Source organism: Petromyzon marinus, chromosome 52, assembly GCF_048934315.1.
Source record: "Petromyzon marinus isolate PM22_M1 ecotype Great Lakes invasive population chromosome 52, UKy_Petmar_22M1.pri1.0, whole genome shotgun sequence".
In the NCBI taxonomy this organism is placed as follows: domain Eukaryota; kingdom Metazoa; phylum Chordata; class Hyperoartia; order Petromyzontiformes; family Petromyzontidae; genus Petromyzon; species Petromyzon marinus.
The window spans coordinates 3,551,253-3,569,796 of record NC_133718.1 but is presented as its reverse complement, the minus strand read 5'-3'; the positions used below and the strand labels follow the sequence as shown (position 1 = coordinate 3,569,796).

At 53.2% G+C, this 18,544-nt stretch overlaps 1 protein-coding gene across 1 annotated transcript in view; it reads right to left on the bottom strand.

Annotated features, from left to right (window-relative positions):
- Nucleotides 1-2,334: 2,334 nt before the first annotated feature.
- The window catches only part of LOC116953507 (potassium/sodium hyperpolarization-activated cyclic nucleotide-gated channel 2-like), an 86,782-nt gene continuing 70,572 nt past the window's right edge, over nt 2,335-18,544 (bottom strand). Inside the window, exons 8-9 of the mRNA XM_032973763.2 lie at nt 18,199-18,363; nt 2,335-3,440 (exon numbers count right to left, since the gene is read on the bottom strand). Of these exons, the coding sequence (XP_032829654.2) occupies nt 2,335-3,440; nt 18,199-18,363 (1,271 nt within the window). The remainder of the gene's footprint in view (nt 3,441-18,198; nt 18,364-18,544) is intronic.

The following is an 18,544-nucleotide window of genomic DNA, read 5'->3' as shown; positions in this document are numbered from 1 at the left end:
TTCAAACAATGAAATGACAGAACAAAAGTTTACATCGGCAACGCTGAGAGAGCGATTCGGAGCTACGGACTGCAGAACTCCCCCCCGCCACCAATCCGGCAAAAACAACGGCAAACGGGGAGAAAGCGAGGGAGCGTTGCTCACGACGTCGCGCTGCGGTTGCGGCATTGGCGACGTCGCTGCGGAGCCGTGTACAGGCGGTGAAACTGCGCCGGAAGCCCCACGGGAAATTGCAACCGGGGGCTGGAGGGGGCCCTAGAGCCACCGGGCCACGAAGACGGCCCAGGGTAGGTGGGGGGGGGGGGCATTGCGCTGTGGGGCCGAGGGGCCAGAGAGGACTACCAAGGGGAACAAAAAACATCGAAACGGAGCTTCCAATTCTATTCGTGGCACCGGGGGTCCCGTGCCAGCCACTGGGCAGTGGGCAAAGAGCTCGGCGGAGGTGCGTGCCATCGCAGCTTCGTGACGACGACAGATTCGTCGTCGCGTGTCGCTTGTTGTTGTTGTTTTTGTGTGTGTGTGTGTGGCTCGCCGACGGCTCCTCGAGCCAGCAGAGTTTTTTTTGTTTTTATCAGAGTCCACTTTTGCGTCGGGAGACGCACGGGTGGTCCGCACGGTCGCCACAGTTCTGCCCACTCGGCACTTGCAGTCATCTCTGTTATCCTGTAGTTGGGGGGGGGGGGGTTTCGAGGGCTCTATGTATTTATGTACATTGTGGTTGTGCGTGCGTGCCACTGCGCGTGTCACTGCGTGCGCGCGCCTCCCATGGACTGAATCCTTTCTCGAAATTATTCGCACGCGAAATCACGACTCTTCGTGGCTATTGGTACGAGTCACACACTCAGACGTCAATGTCCAACGGTGGCGATGAAGATTACGATAAGTATGCATATGATGAAGATGGCGACGATTTGTTAAACGATTATGTATTTTCACAATAGACAGTTGCATTGTTGTAGTTTTGACAGCGGTCGGGGCTGCCAAGGGTTGTCGTGGGGGGAGCGGCGATCTGCCACGGACCTCACAAAAGAGGGCCCCAAAAATCGGGCCTGAGGACGAGGAGCCCCCACGCGGAATTCCACCCCTGGCCTCTTAAAAAAAAACCCTCTCAGCGATGGTGTTGATGTCACGTGATATGTGGTGATGTCACGTGATTCGTGGTGCCGCTGCTGAAATTCACTTTTTGATGCCGCCGCTGCTGCTGATGGTGATTGATGATGATGGTGGTGGTGAAATTTGCCACTGGTGATGCCGATAAATACCGTTGCTCATTGATCACCGTTAGTTATTTTTGAATTGTCATGAATTGTGCTGATGATGACGACGGTATTTATTTTAAATTACTTTCCCGCTCATTAAAAAAAGTGTGTGGGGGGGGGGGAGGAAATACATTAATTGCCGTGGTGACAGCGATGGCGACGACCGTGCGCGTTGCGTTTCAACTCAACAATTGCCGATACCGAATTGACTTGACGACGATGGCGACGACGATGAACGACCTCGTAAAATAATTCACCCACCACGCGGTGGAGGGTTGAGGGGGGAGACAAAATTTGTAGCCGTGCGGCGGCGTCATCGTCGTCGGTCGTAATTCGATTCGGGAATAATTTTCCGCTCACAGTGGCGCTGCCCACACGTCGAAAATAATCGTCGACGCTGAAACGTTGCGGCGGGCTGAGCCGTCGGCGCGTCGTGATGCTTAGCGGCAATCGTGGGGGCGGCGACAGTGTCGTCGCTCGATTTGAACGCCGGGAATTATTTGAAAACAACGCAACAGCGATTTGGGACGATGACAAATTACTCGGGGAGATCAATTTAGAACGGCGAGGTTCAAAACTGGGAAACTGTGTTCAATGCGAACCGGGTGGCTGTGAGCAAACGGACGGTGGGTTCTGAATGAGGACAGCGATGATTTTGACCAACAACTTATTTTAAAGCACCGACGGTGGTGAGCGATTGACGACGATGACTTTGAACGAGTTTGCGATGACGTCGCGGGCGGCGACGATCTCCACTGGCGATGACGATGGCGGCGCAGAGTGACGACGAGGCCCTGGACGACCGTAACGTTCGCACGTCACCGCACCATCGTCTCTACCACCACTCGCAGTACCACAACCACCAGCAGCAGAAGCACCACCACAAAGCAGCACCACCAGCAGCATCATCATCATCATCAGCACCAGCAGTGGCACCACCAGCAGCAGCGGGGGCATCACCAACAGCAGCGCTACGAGCACCACCACCAGCAGCATCATCATCATCATCAGCACCACCACCAGCAGCATCATCATCATCAGCGGCACCAGCATCAGCAGCGGGGGCACCACCGCGCTACAGGTTGGAGGAGAGCCTGGCCCGTGCGGGCTCGCCGCCCTCCCCGGCCACCACCACCGAGTCCCTCTTGACGAGGCTCAGCTCCCGCGAGAGCGGCGCCCCGGGCACCCACGGCACGCCGCCGTGGGTGCCCACGGACGCCGACGACAGCTGGCGCCGCAGCAGCGTCGCCGCCCTCCCGCGCGACGGCCCCTGCCGCTGAGCGGCGCCGGCGGCGGCGGCGGCGGCGGCTGCCGTCGTGGGCAACATCGGCGGCGGCAGCGGCCCCCACCGCGCGGACGCCGTCCCCCCGTCCGCGGGGCCGGGGCCGGGGCCCATCCCGCCCGGCGACGCGGCGGCCGACGGCGCCGGCGCCGGCGCGGCTCGCGCCGGCGCCCCGCCGTCGTGGTGCTTCAGCGCCGGCTGCGACTGCGAGAGCGGCCGCGCGTCCCGGCTCAGCGCCGTAGCCGCGGCGCCGACGCCGCCGACGCCGGCCGAGGAGGAGGCGCCGGTGCCGGCGCCCGCGGTCGTGCCGCTGCGTCCCAGCGTCTGCGCGCTGCGGTGGGCGGCCCTCCGCGGCGTGCGCGGGGGGCTGCCCCCAGCCTGCTGCTGCTGCTGCTGCTGGCGCGGCGAGCGCGGCCGCGAAGGGGAGGAAGGCCCGGCCTTCGCCGAAGCCCCGCGGGAGGCGGATGGCACGGAGGAGGGCGGCGGCGGCGGCAGCGCCGGCGGCGGCGAAGTCGCGGCGCCGATCGACGGCCAGAGCCACGTGGCCGCCGGCTGCTGCTGCTGCTGCTGCTGGGGCGACTGCGCCGACGACGGCGGCGCGGAGGAGCGCGGCCGGTGCTGCGCGTGCGGCGTGGTGCCCTGGTGCGTGAGCGCGATGGTCACGGAGGCGGCCGTGTTGATGAGGGAGTTGACGGCGGCGCTGCCGCCCGGCGACAGAGCCCCCTGCGCCTGCTGCAGCTGCTGCCGCTGCTGCGCGTGCTGCTGCGCGGCGGCCTCCTGCAGGGTCATCTCGCGGTCGTAGCGCACGATGCGCTGGATGATGTCGTGCTCGCTCGTGTTGAAGATGCCCTCGTTGAGGTCGTCTTGCATCTTGTGCAGCAGCATGGAGTTCTTCTTGCCTGCCGCGGGCCGACAGCGTTTCGACGGTGAGAGGAGACACGGACCACCAGAGAGAGAGAGAGATCATTCACCATCCCTCCCCCCCCCCCCCCCCTTAACGCCTCGTCTGGAACAGATGGGATAGGTTTGCCACCACGGCATTCTGGGAGTGAGTAGTTTCAGCAGCAGCAGCAGTATTAGTTCAATGCGGGCAAGGCAAGGCTCTGGACCGGTTTTGACATTCAGTGTCTCAGAGCAGCTCTGAAAGAGGATCGGTTCTTCGCCTTTCAGTTTCTCTGGAATTTGGTGAATTGCAAATACACCCACTCACTCAACCACTCGCCCTTCCCACTCACCCAATCAACCACCCAATCACCTACTCACCTATCCGCTCACCAACTCGCCCACCCATCCACTCACCTACTTATCCATTCACTCACCCACCCACTCAACCACTCACCTACTCACCCACCCACTCACTCACCCACCCACTCACCTACTCACCTGCACACTCCTCACCCACCCACCGCCTACACGATTATATTTGGCACAATGCGGAGTTCTGTGGGCCATGATTTGGCCTGGGAGGGGGGGGGGGGTCGAGGAGCTCTCATAGTGAGGGGCGAGAGGGAGCAGGGTAATAGGAGACCGTGTCTACAGGGTGGAGGGTGGCGCACGCTCTTAATGGCTCAATGTTGGCGAACAGGACACCGGTGATGGTGGGGTCACATCCCCCCCTACCGATGTGGAGCCGACGCGTCCCAAATATTAATTGATTGTTCGGCTGGATAAAGGCACGAAGAGTGTGTGTGTGCGAGTGCGTGTGTGTGGGAGGGTTGTGGGGAGCGATAGTGTAGCGGTTAGCGCACTGCGCTATGAACCTGGCGACCCGGGTTCGATTCCGGCTCACGGCCAACACCAGTGACGATTATCTGAACCGGTCCCGGGCCTCCCCTAGGTCGACTCAGCCTCAAATGAGTACCTGGTGCGGTGTGTAAGCATCGTCACTAGGGAGACAAAGGCGGTCGGGCGTGGTGCTGGCCACCCACCCCCTCGTGTACCGTTCCGGCCTTCATAGGTGCTCGCTAACAGCACTTGCCCCTACAGTCTGTGAAGGCTATACGGGGGATCTTTATCTTTGTGTGTGGGAGGGTGCGAGTGCGTGGATTAAGTGGGTGTTGGTGCGAGTGCGTGGTCTGAGTTCGTGTGTGGGGGGTGAGTGCATGTGTGTGGGGTGTATATGTTGGGGTTTGTGTGCGGTGTGGGTGCATGTGTGTGGGGGTGTGAGTGCGTGTGTGTGGGGGTGTGAGTGCGTGTGTGTGCCAGGCGTGGTGCTGGCCACCTTTGTGCCGTGCCGGCCTTCATAGGTGCTCGTTGACAACACCTGCCCCAACCTTCCATTACATCAAACACGAGATTGGATGGAGCACGTGTGTGCGCGCGCGCGTGTGTGCACGTGTGTGCGTCAACGTGTCTCTCCTGAAATATTATTTGCCCTTTGGCTCCGAAGGAAATGGCTTTTAAGTGACCTATGTTCTTTCCACTCATTTAACTCACAGCTCTGTCTTGCACTCAAAACGACACGGCCATAAATCATTCTACCGGTGGTGTGTAGTCGGGAAGGCCGCTCTACTTCGATGATTGTAAACCGGTAAGCAAGCTCCAACCTGCTTGCTGTTATTGGCTTCAGCGTCACGCTCTTCGAAAAGGTGAGCGGGAATCGAATTCGGGTCGCCCGGTTCGTGGCGCAGCGCGCTAACCACTACACCACCGCTCCCCAAAGACGAAGATCCCCCGTATAGGCTTAACAACCTGTTGGGGCAAGCGCTGTTAGCGAGCGCCTACGAAGGCCAACGCCACGCCTGACTGCCTTTGTTAACCCAGTGGCAATGTTTACGCACCGCACCCGGTCCTCATTTGAGGCTGCGTCGACCTAGGGGAGGCCCAGGACCGGTTCAATTAATCGCCACTGGTATTGGTGGCGCCGGGTTAGTAGCGTAACGCGCTAACCGCTATACTACCGCTCCCCACACATACACACATACACACGTATAGCGCAGAGAGGCCATGGTCAGAATGTATCGGACAGTGCATTGCCAAGGAACGTGGAGAGCATTCCTTGAGGCCTCCGTGCCAGCTCGTGACTGAACTGTGCGGTGGGTGGGTTGGGGTAATTGGCCTACTCTTCCAGGCGGCACAGACTTCTTGGAAGAATTTGGAGTACCCACACTTTACCCCATGACTGCACACGACCTGCCAATCAAATCCGTGGTCTACAACAGCGGTCCCCAACATCTTTGGCACCAGGGACCGGTTTCGTGGAAGACAATTTTTTCACGGACCGGGGGGGGGGGGGATGTTCATCATTGGGTCTTTCCCCCTTTTCAAAAAAACTCTCCAGCGACATTTGTTTTTTACTCATTGTGGCTACAAGGGGTTAGAGCTTGTGAGCTTACCAACACTGTGACTGAGACGAGTGCGCAGTGCAGGAAAGAGGCGCGGAAGGAAGTGGTGAATAATAAAATAATTGGCGGGCCACGCGCGGACTCACCGCTCTCACCTCCTGCTGCTGTGCGGCCCGGTTCCTAACAGGCCACGGACCGGTACCGGTCCGTGGCCCGGGGGTTGGGGACCCCTGGTCTACACAATCATACTGCTGGGTGGATAGAGGCGGGGAGTGTGGGGGGTGGGGTAAATATAAGAAACTTCCACCGTTGTTTCATTTGCCATGTCAGGGAGAGCCAATCGAAGTGGTGACCCCACGGAATGCCAGTCCGCTGCGCTAACCGCTTACACCGCAGCAACAACAGCAGCAGCAATGGAGCAGCAGTAGCAAGAGAGCAGTAGCAGCAGCAATACAGCAGCAGCAACAGCAGAAGAAACAGGAGCAGCAACAACAGCAGCAGCAACACAACAGCAGCAGCAACACAGCAGTAGCAGCAATACATCAACAGCAGCAACAGCAGCAGCAGCGCTCCCTTGCTTGTGCGAGAGTCGTTAACTAAGATCCACGTCCCCGTGATCTGCCGGGGCAGCGGCAGGGCGAACTCATGAATTCTGAAAAGTCTGCGCGCCGTCTTATCATCCTCTGCCAAAAAAACCTCAACGGATAAGGAGGGCATGACAGAGGCAGCTGCGGCAGTGGCAGCAGCTTTAAACGATGTGGACGTAGGAGCTGTAACAGGATAAAATAGATCAGCGATAGAATTATAAATTATGCTCACGTAGAGGGAAGACAAAGTCAGCGTCGAGGGGAGGCCTAATATGGGGTTTTTTTTCGATCCACAAATCGTCTCTTTAGATCCAGAAATTATGTGGCAGGAATCTTAACGATAAAAAATTTTCGTATTCAAAATATCACGGCTTGATCCATGCTGGAACACATCGGCACACGCATTCAAAATATCATAGCCATGCGTGATCCACACTCGAACACATGCACACAAGTATTCAACATATCATAGCCATGCTTGATCAAATGCTCGGACACATACACACAAGTATTCAACATATCATAGCCATGCTTGATCCATGCTCGGACACATACACACAAGTATTCAACATATCAATATATTTGCCTATGGGTTCGATCATGGATCAAGCAATGGATCAAGCATCGTACCGTAAAAAAATCGCTCGATTCCCGTTTAATCGTGCATTGGATCGTTAAAAACACGTTGAATCCCATTCCGGTAATACTCATATGCGCAAAGTCACGCCCCAATAACCGTATATGCGCCTAAAACATTAACATAATTATTAATTCATTCTGTCTCCGATAAAATTGATCCTGTTACAGCGGTGCCGCTAATTGCCGCGATGGAGCGAGCCCGCTAGGGTCACCCCGCGCGGTAGCGCAAGAGGAGCACAACAAATTTCGTATACGAGAATTAAATAAATGTGTCTCGGAAGGGTACCGCGCGCCTTTGTTTCCCCCACCGGGCGCCGGGGGCTGACAAACACTTTGTTCCAATTAACCTTTGTCAGTGTTTAATGGTGATGCTGTTCAACTTCGTAACCCGTGGAGGGTTCCCGTGGTTTTGGTGAAAGGAGGTGGCCAATTAAGATAAGGTGGAGGCCCGTGTGGGTTTTGAACTGAATATTGGGGATGCTTCATCGTCGTCATCATCATCAGCAGGAGCAGCTATGGTCGATCCACTGCTGGATGAAGTTCTCCCGACGCACGCAATAATTAATAACACAATATCATAATGTATTCATTCATAACATGATTAATAATCAGGTGTGGTGGCACAGACACTGCATTATGGATCCAGCAAATCCGAGTTGGATTCCCGGGCAGGGCTAACATCAGAAGCGAGTGCGTGCTAAACGGGTCCTTGACCCTACGGCGCTGAACCGATCATTCCATGGCGAGAACCCAGTGAGCCTTGGAATCTCTCTTGCAATGCGGGAACCAGTGTCAGATGGGTGCACATCACAGGAGCCAATCACAGGAGCCAATCACAGGAGCCATTCAGTCGGCGGTCATTAATTAGCGCTCACGCTGGCGTTGCTTCGTCGAGCAGAGTCGTGACCCCAGCACGAACAGACGCGACGACACGGGTAGCCGCATTAACGTCACGTGTGCCCGTCCTCGTCACGTCGGAGAAGACGAGTTGACGATTAGCGATGTGGGTGGGAGGGAGACCGGCTAGGGCTCTGAGATGGATCAGGAGTTCTACGTACGTATGTTGAACTTCTTTCGCACCGTATGTAGCCAACCTTGCGAATCGGAGGTGCGGGGGAAGGACAATAAACTAAAACACAAAAAAAACTGCTTTAAATAAATGAGTTTGTCAATCAAGATGATGATGATGATGATTTAAAAAAGTGCATAGCTCCCAGCCGCTTCCTAATATCGGGAGGAGCGTTCCAGACGGCCGCAGAAGCGCACGTGAAAGCGCTTGATGTGGTGGCCGTCTTTGTTCGATGGCTGAGCCCAAAAGCGGCCGCGAGGCTGACCGGAGTTCGTGTGATGGTTTAGACTCCATGACGAGATCGGCGTGAAAACTCGATTCGAAGCTTTCGTGACTGCAGGAATTACTCTTTGGTTCTTTCGGTAAAGTCACGTTAGAAATAAAATAAATAATAATAGAATACGCCGTTTCGATTGCAACACAAGCAACCATCATCAGGTACACATGAATGAGAAAACAAACATAGTAAACTTGGAAATACAATGCAACACAAGACAGAGAGTCGGCCAACAACACAGTCAACACCCCACCTGGTTGATTGCGTTCTTCCAAAGATTGCTAATTTTAAGGCCTCGACACAGAAACGTTGTCTTTCTGTGTGCCTATGTGTGTGTCTCTCTCTGTTTGTCTCTGTGTGAGTCTCTCTCTACCTGTGTCTCCGTGTCTATGTTTTGTCTCTCTCTAAAATTTAGCAATCTTTGGAAGAACGTAATCAACCAGGTGGGGTGTTGACTGTTGTGTTGTTGGCCGACTCTCTGTGTTGTATTGCATTATTTTTCCGAGTTTACTATGTTTGTTTTCTCATTCATTTGTACCTGATGATGGTTGCTTGTGTTGCAATCGAAACGTCGTATTCTATTATTATTTAATTACATTTCTTTCTACGTGACTTTACCGAAAGAACCAAAGAGAGATCGGCGTGGTATTGTGGTTCATTTGCGGCAATCACTTTGCGATGTAACAACTCACCACAGCGACCTGCACATTCCTTTGTTCCATCTTCACACACGCTGGCCGTCCTCTCTGTGTTAGCGTTGTTGTTGTTGCTGCTGTTATTTGCAGTGCCTCTACTCAATAATAACAGTAACGGATTGTGCTGACGCAGATGACATTGCGAGCCCCATTAACGAAATCTGACTTCGCGAAGGGCGAGTGAATGAGAGTGAGGGAGCGCAAGAGAGCGATAGAGAGTGAGGGAGAGAGAGCGAGGGATAGTGAGAGAGCGATGGAGAGTGAGGGAGAGAGAGTGAGGGAGAGCGAGAGAGAGAGTGAGCAAGAGAGAGCGAAAGAGAGAGCAAAGGAGAGGGGGGAGAGCGAGGGGAGAGTGCGCGCCACAGTGCAAATTTGTCAAAAAGCCTCTACGGTGAACAAATTCCCATGTTTGCTCTTAGACAGAAACCGACGTCTTGAATGATAAAAAGAATATCTAGATTTGAAGCTTTCGTGACTGCAAGAATTCATACTCTTTGGTTTTATTCGGTTAAGTCACGTGACTTAACCGAATAAAACCAAAGAGTATAAAGATAATATCGGTTAAAAAAATCTAGTGTTTTTAATGTACAATTTTATTCGCACTCAAAAGTAGAAAATACATTATTTTGACCCCAGAAACCGCACTTTCAGCCCAGAATTAGTAAAATTTGATGTGCTGAATAAAAGTGGGTGGCATCCTTTCGAGATGCTTAATTTTCTTTATGCGAGCCATCCACTTTTATTCGGCGCATCAAATTTGATTTATTCTGGAGTCAAAAATAATAGACCTTCTACTTTTGAGTGCAAATAAAAGTGTGTGCACTGAAACACTTTTTTTAACCTATTTTTTACGTTGTCGTCCCATTGTCGATGACTTAACAAAGACCTGACCGTAAATGCTGGTCATTTTCATAGAGCAAGCTTACGTAGCGTTGAAGGGCGGCAAAGAAATGGATGGAACAATCTCGTCTCTCTGTTTATGCAAAATTTTTATGTGAACATGCAAAAGGCAAATGTGCAGGCATCAGGGTTAGGATGAAACTCAGGAACCTCCCATATACCAGGCGAGGTTAGTAAGCATCTCGCCACGGCACGATGCCAACTCTGAAGACCAGTAAAGAAAATATGCGTAAGGAGCCGTTCATAGATGACGTCACGCACCTAGAGGGGTTGGAGGGGGCGGTCACACATTTGTGACGATGCGTGACGAGGGGAGGGGGGGGTTTGAGAAATGTGACGTCACATCAAAATGCGCAACTTTAAGTAAATATAGATCAACACGTTCTACTTAATTAAATAGACTTTTTTAATGTTTTCTCCTACAACATCAGAGTGCAGCGCCACTTTAAATACGCACTACAATAACAATAGTTTAAAGCGATTTGAAACATGTTTTATTTTGGGGGGGGGGGCAGAGCTTTGTGACGTCATATTTGAGGGGGGGGGTCTGACTTTTTGTGACACCGTGTGACGAGGGGTGGGGGGGGGGGGGTCAAAAATCGTCAAAAAATCGCGTGACGTCATTTATGGACGGGCCCCTAACCCTCAAGGCCCGTGAAGAAATCACCCCGACTTGGAATGTGGCCGATGTGTTTGGCCCTCGAAAGTAAAGCAGCTCTGAGCCGGGAACAGTGGCGGTCGGTCGGGGCTGCCCACCATGTACTACTAGCAGGTTGCCATGGGCCTGGGAGCCGCACGTTGTGTTTATATGCGAGTTGTCACAATACGTATATGCTGCCCACCTTTAGCAATCCGCACTTGAGGCCGTCACCTACCCCCCGCAGTGCAATGACAAAGGTCTCGATGTTCCTACGGGCATTCCGAGGCACTCGTCTAGAGCGGTGGAAATTCCACATTGCCATGGCAGGGGCCACGATTGACAAGCACCGACGACTACGCCCGAAGCGGCAACCACGTCACACGAGCGTGTTGAGATGGCAATAATGGTGTGTGGGCTTAGCCTAATGCACAAGCCGTTGAACCGACACGTAATTTAAAGCGTGCGCATTGCTCTATAGCAGTGGAGTGAAGTGACATTCCGAGCAAGGCGACAGGGCCAAAGTGCGTTCAATTGTAGGATTTGCGATCGTTCGGGTCTGTAGTGTATGCCAGACGGCAATGCACACACACATGGATCCCGCAATGGTATAACCAATGCGCACATACGCACAGCGGTTGTATATATCTCGACAGCGTAGGCAGCGTGCACAGTGATCACTTTAGTATTTATGTCAACAAGAGAGAATGATAACTTTTTGGTGAATTTCTACGGTGCTCAATAAAAGGTTAAGTTCATTTAAGAAACTATTCTTCAAATGTATTTATATTATCATTTATGCCGAATGTCTACTACTGCTGTGTCCTGTACAGCACTTTGAGATCCTTGACGAAGAGGCGCTATATGATGTAATTGTAATTTAAATGGTAATCATGATCACAATGAGGAGCCACTATATGATATAATTATAATTAAAACAGTAATTGTGATCACAATGAAAAACCACTATATAAATTTAACAATAATTAAAATGCTAATCATGATTGTGATAAAAGGCCGCTTTATAAATGTAATACAAATTATTTAAATGTTAATCGGTAATCATGATCACGATGAACAGCTGCTATGTAGATGCAAATATAATTTAAAGTCCTTTGATCACGATGAAGAGCCACTATATAAATGTGTAATGACAGTAGAGTCGACCTACGGTGTGAGTGGACTAGTGGCCACGGGAGGTAATGACAGGAGAGTTAGCCTGCAGTCCGAAGGGACTTGTGGCCACGGGAGGTAATGACAGGGGAGCCAGCTTGCAGTACGAATGGACTTGTGGCCACGGGAGGTAATGACAGGGGAGTCAGCCTGCAGTGCGAATGGACTAGTGGCCACGGGAGGTAATGACAGGGGAGTTAGCCTGCAGTCCGAAGGGACTTGTGGCCACGGGAGGTAATGACAGGGGAGTTAGCCTGCAGTGCGAATGAACTAGTGGCCACGGGAGGTCATGACAGTGACAGGGGAGTCAGCCTGCAGTGCGAGTGGACTAGTGGCCACGGGAGGTAATGACAGGGGAGTCAGCCTGCAGTGCGAAGGGACTTGTGGCCACGGGAGGTAATGACAGGGGAGTCGGCTTGAAGTACGAAGGGACTGGTGGCCACGGGAGGTAATGACAGGAGAGCCAGCTTGCAGTACAAAGGGACTGGTAGCCACGGGAATGATCGAGAATAGGAGCATGGCCAGGTGACGGAAGAGGACGGTGGAGTATGCTGGTAGAGCGAGCGGTCTAGAACCAGCGAGAAGGTTCGGGAATGGTGGTCGTGGCCTCGGACCGTACGTAAGGGAGATGCGCGAGAGACTCGGTGCTGTCGCAGTGGGGGGGTCTCCGCCTACCCGAGTGTGAGCACGTGGCTCCTTAATACAGAAACCATCTCCAGACAAGCGCGTCGAAGTCATCATTACAAATGTTAATATACTTTAAATGGTAATAGTGATCACGGTTCTCACCTGCGAGCGCTTTTCAGCACAACCATGCCCGCCCTCCGCGAGTGAGAACGCGCCTCACGGCGCAAGCGATAGCGCTGTTTATTACGATTATAAGCATGTAATTGTGTTAACAACAGTAGTAACTGTTATAATTACGATCAACGTTTTAATTGTTGGTCTCGCGCTAAGGGAATAGGGCAACACAGCGGCCGCTCAGGCGCCATCACGAGCAGGCGCTGCAAGGCACACGCCTCGCATTGGTCAGATGGCCACTCAGCAACAGCCGCTGTGATTGGACGAGACGTTTGGCCCTCGTGGCTGGGTCCAACCATTCGTGATTTTCGCTCCAGCGCTGTCCTCCAGACAGTCTCGTCCCTTCACCTGATGAAGGCCGCTTGTGTTGTGGCCGAAACGTCGTGAGAATTTTATTGTGTTATTTTATTTTATCAATTTATTATTTTATTCTCATTCTACCTGACTTTACCGAAAGAACCAAAGAAGAAGGGGGGAGAGGTAGAATGTGTGAGTCCTAATTATTAAAATTACAAGAGAGTTTTGATAATAAATTAGTAAAATTTACTGTTTAAATAAAAAAATAAAATAGATTGTTAATTCTTAAAATTATAAAAAATAATCACGATGAAGAGCCGCTCTATATATGTAATTATGATTTAAACGGTGTTACTAAAAGACCTGTTACTAAAAAAAACCTGCTACTAAAAGACGTATTACTAGAACACGTGTTGCTCAAAAACATTACTAAAAGACATGTTACTAAAATACACGTTACTAATTTTTTTTTAATAAAAAAATAGTATTTAAAACACACGAACACACGCGTTCTGATGACAATCGAAACGTCTTAGTTTTTATTATTCTTATTGTTTTCTTTGAACCTATCTATGTGACTTTACCGAAAGACCCAAAGAAAATTTTACAAAAAAATGTTACGAAAAAAATGTAACTAAAAATGAAACAAACGCGAGGCAGAGACGACGAGACGGGTCCAATCTAGATTTGAAGTTTTCGTAACTGCTGGGATCCACGTTCTCTTTGGCTTGTGTTGCGCCCGAAACGTCGTGATTTAATTGATTTTATTTGATACCTACGTGACTTTACCGCAAGAACCAAAGAGTAGAAACGGGTGCACCGGGGCGGAATGGAATGGACATCGCCACGTGGCCTCTCTAAGCCAACAACCTCTCTCTCTTTCTCTCTGGGTGCTGTCGAGAAGGTCCATTGCCCGAAACGTCGCCGATTCAATATTTCCTTTTTTTTTACACCACACACGCGTTTTTTGTTTTGTTCTTCTTCTTGACGAATGCGTTGTGAGTGTTGGCTTGCTTGTTTGGATGTTGCTGTTGGTAAAGGGGCCGTAAATTTCGTGTCGGCCGCTGACTTTCTCAATCGCGGCGGAGGCGGCGGTGACGAGAACTGATGGGAGGAGCGGTAGGGCGGGCGGGCGACGAAGGGCATTTGCTTCTCCGCTTGAAGGTTCTCAATAAAACATTCATAGCAATAATGAACGACGCCGATGCCTCCGTGAAATAAAACATTCATAGCGCCCGGAGACAAGCTGGCGAGCGCGCCTGTGTGTTTGTCTGTGTGTGAGTGTGTCTGTGTGTGTGAGTGTGTCTATGTGTGATTGTGTGTCTATGTGTGTGCGTGTGTCTGTGTATGTGTCTGTTTCAAAGATCTGGGAAAGGTCCCATCAGTGAGCTCCTCCGGCAAGCAAGGCTGCGATGGCTGGGTCATGTAGCCCGCATGCCCAGCCACCGCATGCCGAAACAGTTTTTGTTCGGCCGGATCGAGGGGGCTAAACGGGCGCGGCACGGGCTAGAGAAGAGATGGAGTGACGTGGTCCAGGAGGACGTGGAGCTGAGTGGACTTGCCGATGACTGGTACCAGCGGTGTCAAGATCGGCCTCTGTGGAGGAGGATCGTGAAGGACGCTACTGGGCAGTTGGAGGCAGTCGCCCTCCAACAACAACGGAGGGCGGAGGAGCGACGCTCACAACAACGAGCGGAGCGCCGGGTGGCTAAAGCACAGCAGGCTGGCACTGTAGGGGGCACAGGTGGTGCACCAGCCAGTCATCTCAGTCATCTCAGTCAGTCGACCCGTGGTACTTGGGTCTGCCCTGTGACCTCCTGCCTGCGGGCGTTCGACACTTCACGTGGCCTCAAGGTGCACATGGTCTGGCACAAGCGTCGTGGTGATGTCACCGCCACTTAGTGGCGAATGGCGGTTGTTGTTGTCTGTTTCAGGAAAGGGCGGTCCTGCACAGATGCCATATTTTCTGTCCGTCTGCTACAGCAGAGGTGTAGGGAATTCTAACAAAACCTACATCTCTGCTTTATTGACCTGGTCAAGGCCTATGATACCATCAGTAGGCCTAGGCTCTGGGTTGTTCTTCGTGCTTTTGGAGTCTCTGACCCTCTGCTCACGATCATTAAGGACCTTCATGATGGTGAGCGGGCCCGGGTAAAACTACGTGGCCGGGAGTTAGAGCCATTCCCTGTACACCTTGGGGTGCGACAGGGATGTCCTCTGGCTCCCACATTATTTAACATCTATTTTGACCACGTAGTTCGTGAAGCCTTCAATAGCTGTACCGGGGGAATCTCCATTTGGTACCGATATAATGGGAGGCTGATCGATGCCCGGGTGCGGTCAAGGGATGGCTCCCTATTGCTCAACCACCTTATGTATGCTGATGATTTGGTAATAGCTGCTCATTCAGAGGAGGAGTTGGAGACGCTGCTGCTGAGACTGGAGCGTGCCACTAAGAGATGGGGCCTTACCATCAGCCCCACCAAAACTAAGCACCTGCCTGGGTATTTTGTACCATCGGACACTCCACCCCCACAACTCCCAATCGGTGATGGGGCAGTTGTGGAGAGAGTGGAGAGTTTCCCATACCTGGGCAGTGTGCTTATGACCGGCTCCAGTTTAACAGCAGAGGTCTCACTCCGAATCAGTCGAGCGGCAATATCTTTTCATCGGTTGCGTAACGCTGTGTGGAGGCTACCTGGTCTGTCGCTCCACACTAAGCTTCAGGTCTTCTCGGCCACGGTCATTCCCTCCCTTCTCTATGCTTGCGAAACGTGGACCCCCTTAATGGAGCATCTTCGCCGGTTGGAAACATTTAGGCTGGCCTGCCTACGATCCATCCTGGGTTTAACCAGGCTGGATTGTGTGAGGAGCTCAAAAATCCTTGAAAGATCTGGGCAAGGTCCCATCGGTGAGCTCCTCCAGCATGGCTGGGTCATGTAGCCCACATTCCCAGCCACCGCATGCCGAAACAGCTTTTGTTCGGCCGGATCGAGGGGGCTAAACGGGCGCGTTACGGGCTAGAGAAGAGATGGAGTGATGTGGTAGAGGAGAACGTGGACTTGCCGATGACTGGTACCAGCGGTGTCAAGATCGGCCTCTGTGGAGGAGGCTCGTGAAGGACGCTACTGGGCAGTTGGAGGTAGTCGCCCTCCAACAACAACGGAGGGCGGAGGAGTGACGCTCACAACAACGAGCGGAGCGCTGGGTGGCTAAAGCACAGCAGGTTGGCACAGTAGGGGGCACAGGTGGTGCACCAGCCGGTCATCTCGGTCATCTCAGTCAGTCGACCCATGGCACCTGGGTCTGCCCCGTGACCTCCTGCCAGCGGGCGTTCGACACTTCACGTGGCCTGAAGGTGCACATGGCCTGGCACAAGCGTCGTGGTGACGTCACCGCCACTTAGTGGCGAATGGCGGTTGTTGTTGTGTCTGTGTGTGTGAGTGTGTCTATGTGTGTGCGTGTGTCTGTGTGTCTGTGTGCGTGTCTGTGTTTTTTTGTTTTCTGTATTTGTGTTTATGCTTACTTAGTCTGTTATAATCGGGATATCTAGGTCAAGTTTAACACTGACCATAGGATAGAGCTTTGTCACGTATTCATGTAAGTATATGGCGAGGTGTATGTGTGTGTATACGTATGTGGGGAGCGTTAGTGTAGCGGTTAGCGTGCTGCGCTATGAACCTGGCTCCCGGGTTCGATTCCCGCTCACGGCCAACATCAGTGACGATTATCTGAACCGGTTCCGGGCCTCTTTTAGGTCGACTCAGCCTCAAATGAGTACCTGGTGCAGTGTGTAAACATCACCACTGGGGAGACAAAGGCGGTCGGGCGTGGTGTTGGCCACCCACCCCCTCGTGTGCCGTGCCGGCCTTCATAGGTGCTCGCTCACAGCACTTGCCCCAACAGTCTGTTAGAGGCTAAACGGGGGATCTTTGTCTTTATGTGTTTGTCTGAGGAGGCTCGTGAAGGACGCTCACAACAACGAGCGGAGCGCCGGGCGGATAAAACACAGCAATTGGGCACAGGTGGTGCATCGGCCAGTCATCTCTGTCAACCCATGGCACCTGGATCTGTCCTGTGACCTCTCGACAGCGGGCGTTCGACACTTCACGTCGCCTGAACGTGCACCTAGCCTAGCACAAGCGCCGTGGTTATGTCACCGCCACTTAGTGGCGAATGGCGGTTGTTGATGTGTCTGTGTGTATGTGGTGTTGGCCACCCACCCCCTGATGTGCCATGCCGGCCTTCATAGGTGCGACTCGCTAACAGCACTTGCCCCAACAGTCTGTTAAGGCTACACGGTGGATCTTTGTCCGTGCGTGTGTGTTTTGTAGTTAACGCGCTGGCTACGAACCCGGTGACCAGAGTTCGATTCACGCTCACAGCCAACATCAGTTCCGATTATCTGAATCAGTTCTGTGCATCCTCCTCTAGGTCGACTCAGCCTCAAATTAGTATCTGGAGCATCGTGTAAACATCGCCACTGGGGAGACAAAGGCGACCGGGCGCGTTGCTGGCTACCCACCACCTCGTGTACCGTGCTGGCTATCATAGGTGCTCGCTAGCAGCACTTGCCCGAACAGTCTGTTAGGTCTATAAGGGAACTCTTTGTGTGTGGGGTGTTTGAATGAGTGCGATTGTCCTCATGTCCCCACGTCTCCCCACGTACTCCCCCCGCGTCTCCCCACGTCTTTCACCAGGTCTCACCCCACGTCTCTCCACGTATCCCCAAGTCTCACCCCACGTCTCTCCACATCTCCCCACGTCTCTCCACATCTCCCCACGTCTCTCCCCACGTGTCTCCCCATGTTTTCACCAGGTCTCACCCCACGTCTCTCCACGTATCCCCAAGTCTCACCCCACGTCTCTCCACATCTCCCCACGTATCGCCCCACGTCTTACCCCACGTCTCCCCGCGTCTCTCCTCACGTGTCTCCCCACGTCTTTCACCAAGTCTCACCCCACGTCTCTCCACATCTCCCCAAATATCGCCCCACGTCTTACCCCACGTCTCCCCGCGTCTCTCCCCACGTGCCTCTCCACGTCTTTCACCAAGTCTCACCCCACGTCTCTCCACATCTCTCCACATCTCCCCACGTATCGCCCCACGTCTTACCCCCGCGTTTCTTCCCACGTGTCTCCCCACGTCTTTCACCAAGTCTCACCCCACGTCTCTCCACATCTCCCCACGTTTCGCCCCACGTCTTACCCCACGTCTCCCCACGTGTCTCTCCCCACGCGTCTCTCCCCACGCGTCTCTCCCCCCCCCCACCACCGCCCCCGGCGAGGGTATCTCACCGATGCGGTCGAGGCGGTCGATGGCCACGGTCTCGAAGGCTCGCCGCATCATGGGGTACTCCTCGAGCACCTCGTTGAAGTGGTCCACGGAGAGCGAGAAGAGGCGGCAGTAGGTGTCGGCGCGCACGCTCGCCGTGCGGCGCCCGCGCGTCAGCAGGCAGATCTCTGCATGCGCAGCGTCGCCGTCGTCGGCATCGTCAGCAGCAGCAGCATCATCATCATGAACAGCATCATCAGCAGCACCATCAGTATTATCATCATCATCATCAACAGCATTATCAGCAGCATCAGCATTATCAGCAGCAGCAGCAGCATTATCAGCAGCAGTAGCATCAGAATCATCAGC